The sequence below is a fragment of the Lepus europaeus genome, chromosome 7 (assembly GCF_033115175.1).
Source record: "Lepus europaeus isolate LE1 chromosome 7, mLepTim1.pri, whole genome shotgun sequence".
NCBI classification, from domain to species: Eukaryota; Metazoa; Chordata; class Mammalia; order Lagomorpha; family Leporidae; genus Lepus; species Lepus europaeus.
The window spans coordinates 60,229,017-60,234,119 of NC_084833.1; the positions used below are offsets into that span (position 1 = coordinate 60,229,017).

The 5,103-nt window shown below is 41.3% G+C and overlaps 1 protein-coding gene across 1 annotated transcript; it reads right to left on the reverse strand.

Moving 5' to 3' along the window:
- Positions 1-585: 585 nt before the first annotated feature.
- Positions 586-1,539, reverse strand: LOC133764518 (olfactory receptor 51L1-like). The gene has a single exon (XM_062198192.1). It carries the CDS (start codon positions 1,537-1,539, stop codon positions 586-588), a length of 954 nt encoding a protein of 317 aa, XP_062054176.1.
- Between the last annotated feature and the right edge of the window lie 3,564 nt (positions 1,540-5,103).

Below are 5,103 nucleotides of genomic sequence, written 5' to 3' on the forward strand. Positions count from 1 at the left end.
GGAAATTAGACAATGACTATAACCAATAATTGAATCAGAAGTAATTTTGATTCTTAAACTGTTTTTGTTTATATTCTATATTAACTATTACCTATCAGAGAAAACACAATATTTGTCTTTTGAGGAGGGTCTAGTTTCAATGAGCATAATGGTATTTACATTATAGTACTGATGCAATCATTTTTTAAGATTTATTTTCATTAATTTGGAAAAGTAGAGTTACGGAGGGAGTGAGAGAGAGAATGAGGGGGAGAGAGAGAGAGAGAAAGAGAGAGAGAGAGAGAGAAAGAGAGAGAGAGAGGGAGATCTTCTGTCTGCTGGTTTACTACCCAAATGGATGTAATGGCCTGGGCTATTCCAGGACAAAGCTATGAGTCCAGAGTTTTTTCCAGATCTTCCATTGGGTAGAAGGGGCCCAAGCACTTGGGCCATCTTCTGTTGCTTTCCCAGGCATGACAGCAGGGAGCAGGATCAGAAATGGAGCAACTGGTACACAAACAATGACTTTACAGGGTGCTGGCATTGCAAGCAGAAGCTTAACCCACTATGCCATGATGCCATCATTATCTTGTGGGCAAGCCTATGTCACAAAGAACTAATTTTGTGGGGAGAAAAGAGGTGGAGGATACCTTGGCGGATCTGCTTGGTCTTCACACTATAGATGATTGGATTGAGCACTGGTGGAACCAACAAGTAGATATGTGCCATGAAGATATGGACAAATGGGGAAGAGTGTTTGGCAAAACGATGGACAAGAGATACTCCTATCATAGGCACATATAAAATGAGAACAGCACAGATGTGGGATGCACACGTGTTGAGGGCCTTGAGCCTCCCCTCACGGGATGCAATTCTTAACACTGAGTGAAGGATAAAAACATAAGACACAAAAATACCCAAAGAGTCCAAACCCCACAACATAATGATCACAACCAACCCGTATATAACATTAAACTTAATGTCAGCACAGGCAAGGTGGATAATGTCCTGGTGCAGACAGTAGGAATGGGAAAGGACATGAGAGTGACAAAAGGAAAAGAAGGTCAAGCGGACCAGAAGTGGGACTAGTGGAATAGCGCTCCTGAGCAGGGCTGCAATCCCAATCTTGATGATGAGTTTTGGAGTGAGAATGGTAGCATAGCGCAGAGGGTGACAGATAGCCACATACCGGTCAAGAGCCATGGCCAAGAGCACAGATGATTCCGTGAAGGAAAACGTGTGAATTACAAACATTTGAAACACACAGACACTGAACTGGATCTCCCTGGAAATGGACCACAGCACCCGGAAGAGTGATACCATTGCAGGAAAGGACATGCCCATGTCAGTGAGAGAAAGCATGGCCAGGAAATAGTACATGGGCTCATGGAGCCTGGGGTCTATCCGAATGATATGCAGGATGGTGCAGTTGCCCACTATCCCAACAAGGTAGAGGAGGCAGAATGGGATGGAAATCCAGTGGTGAAATTTCTCATAGCCAGGGATACCTGTAAAGTAGAATGTGGAGGACAGGATATTGCTGGAGTTTGGGGTTGCCATAATGCTGACTATTAAGCGACTGTCCAATTCCATGATCATCTTCCAATGAGGAAATTACAATGCTGGATCTGCATGAGTCAAAGGGAAAAAAAAAAAAGTTCAGTGCTTACCTGTAGTCACTCATTTCCTTTGTGTTTCTCCATTTCATTGCTAGTAATTTTAGTAAAGTAAAATATCCACTTTATAGCCACTAGGAACTTCCTTTCTGTTTCCCAAATAAAAATCCATTCAACATTTTTTTTTTTTACAGGCAGAGTGGACAGTGAGAGAGAGAGAGACAGAGAGAAAGGTCTTCCTTTTGCAGTTGGTTCACCCTCCAGTGGTCGCCGCGGCCAGCGCGCTGCTGCCGGTGCACCACACTGATCCGAAGGCAGGAGCCAGGTGCTTCTCCTGGTCTCCCATGGGGTGCAGGGCCCAAGCACTTGGGCCATCCTCCACTCCACTCCCGGGCCATAGCAGAGAGCTGGCCTGGAAGAGGGGCAACCGGGACAGAATCCGGCACCCCGACCGGGCCTAGAACCTGGTGTGCTGGTGCCGCAAGGCAGAGGATTAGCCTGTTGAACCATGGTGCCAGCCTCAACATTGTTTTAAACATAGATTTTCTTCTTCCAAAAACACTTCCTAGAGTAGCACACACAAACTCCATTCCACATTTTAAATTTTATAATTATATTTAGGAACTTTCAAGGCTGGGGTACTGGTCTTACATTATCCTTGCATCCATCTATCCATCATCTATTATATCTTACCTTACCTTATCTTCTCTATCTCTATATCCTGCAGTGATTTACATGGTATCTCTTTATCTCTGTAAGCTTGGTATTTTAACAGTGCAAGAATAGCATGCAAGATACCTTTACAGAATTCAAGCAAGTATTGTGCATCCAGGTTCTTGTTCTTCCTAGCCTAGCCACACTACATAATTAATGTCACAAGCCAGGTGTTTTCAGACAATCAACTCTGATCAAATTGGTTTTGTCCTGACATCCTCAAGATGTAAATATAGATTACAGAAGATTTAATGCCATGAATATATAAATATTTTAAAAATAATTTTAATGATAAAATATGTAATTTGAGATTGAAATGCCACTCTTGATTTTCAAAATGCAAAGTCTTCTACCTATTATGTTTTGGAACTAATTGATTATTTAGAAACTGGTTATTTCTACAAAACATGTAAAGTTATCAGTAAGAAGATAGGACCTGTATAATGATGAAGGAATTATCCATGATATAAAGCAAAAGGAAAATATGACAAAATAGTAACAAGAACAAAATATTATGGCCACAATGAGTCTGTTGCCATTCAGCCTTGACACTAAATAAGGAGATTTGCCTCAACTTCTGTGATCAAAAAAGAAACATAAGGGCCGGCGCTGTGGCTCACTTGGCTAATCCTCCACCTGCAGCGCCGGCACCCCAGGTTCTAGCCCCGTTTAGGGTGCCAGGTACTAGTCCCAGTTGCTCCTCTTCCAGTCCAGCTCTCTGCTGTGGCCCAGGAGGGCAGTGGAGGATGGCCCAAGTGCTTGGGTCCCTGCACCTGCATAGGAGACCAGGAGGAAGCACCTGGCTCCTGGCTTCGGATCTGCGCAGTGCCGGCCGTGGCGGCCATTAGGGGAGTGAACCAACGGAAGGAAGACCTTTCTCTCTGTCTCTCTCTCACTGTCTATAACTCTCTCTCTGTCTCTCTCACTGTCTGACTCTGCCTGTCAAAAAATTTTAAAAAATTTAAAAAAAAAAGAAACATAAGAAGAAACATAAGATGCCTCTTAAAATCCTTCTTGCAAAGAACCCAGCCTCAATAAAACGCTGAAAGTAGCAGTTCCAATTACTTACCCTCCTAGGAAAGCAAATAAACAGTTACAGATCATTTGCCACCCTGAGTAAATAAATTGGCACCTTTTAAAAGTCTACTCTGGACCTTTGAGAGACTAAAATTCTTTCCAGCCCCCTCAGTTATATGTATATAAACCTAAAGCAAATATTTGCTAAATATGTTTGAAAATAGCCATTTTCTAGGAAATGGAAGATCCATAAGCAAGAAGTCAAAACAAGTAAATTCAACACTAAATTTGGTTTTCTCATTGTTTGTATTACAATTAAGCCCTACCCACATAATGTATACCTGCCACTTAAATCCATGCTGATTCCCTCATTCTGTCAACCTTACAACTACCCCAAATCACTGTTCTCTGACACTTGGCTTGTCTATTCATCCTTCTCTCCATGCTGGCTGACTTTCGATGGCCAGATCTACCATTCTTAGCCCTTCTTTTTGATGATTCCTGCCCAATTTTGCAGTCATAATGAGAACGTGGAAAGGAGTCTTCTGTTTGGCCTCACCACCTAGTCAGTTCAGACTATTTCTCTGATGTTACAATCTCTTGCTCCCACTTGTAAGAAGTTGTAAATATAACGTTAAATTGAAAGCTGAAAGATATGTAGTCCAAAGAGTGTTCTGAAGTCAGTTGTCTCAAATATTTTTGTCTTAAAGGAGACAACTGTTCACCCTGGTTAACCCTCCATTTCTCTGGTTCTACATTCACATCAATATGGGTTACATTCTAGTTCTCATACTTGTTCATTTTAATTGTGGACAAATCATTTTGCTATGTGCATCTAATTTGCTTCCTCTGTAAACTAAAGAGAGTACTTTAACAGGGCATTGCTAAGGATTAAAAAAGACTACTTTTTAAAAACAGCTAACTACTTAAATAAGTCCTTTATTTACAGTGATCAGAAAATATCAATGACAACAACATTGAAGACAATGAAAATAGCAAAATCAGTAATAACAATAATAATAAGTACTTGGCTCATAATGGGAGGTTGGGAGAAATGAGGAGACTGTAGCATCCTCTTAGAGGGAATACTATGTCTGGGTAATATAAAAATGGTCCAGGTGGCCTGTGTAGTGGGAATTAGATTAGTCTCTGTCTATTTCATACAGTAAAGACTCAGTATAGCCTGTGACAGAAATCCCTTCTTTATCTTTTTAATCTACCCTGGTATTCTGATAATTATCATGGCCCTACCCTATGCTTTTCATTTTACTCAACATCTATTTCCCTACAACCTTCTTGATGTGCCCCTGTATTCCATATGTTCACTTGAATTTGGCCATCCCATTATTCTATAACCTGTTATTCTATAACACCTTATGTTGAAGCACTGCTCCACTTTGGCAGCCCGACCCCTACCGCTCCTGAGCCTACAATTTCAAACTCACCCACATGCCCCTGTGATGTCTCCCACCATTCCCTGTAGGAAGAGAATGAGGAGGATGGAGTTCATTTGTGAATTAGAAAGTCTAAAAGACTTGTAGGGTTGAAACCACTGAGGTAAATCATGTTAAAATTCAGATAGTTGGGATTGGAAGGGACCTTAAAGGTTACCTGCATTTTCAATGTTATTCTGGAATTCCTGATCTGTTATGTCTGAAAATATTCCTTCACCATATGTAAACTGCACATCCATGGGCAGAGACCACCACCATGAATGTCAAAGGTATCTAAAGAAGTCCCTAAATATCTGAAAAGCCAAATATAACAGATTTTATGA

Bases quoted from the DNA above. Each gene is read 5' to 3' on its own strand.
- LOC133764518 (XM_062198192.1), bottom strand. From the start codon at position 1,539: ATGGCAACCCCAAACTCCAGCAATATCCTGTCCTCCACATTCTACTTT.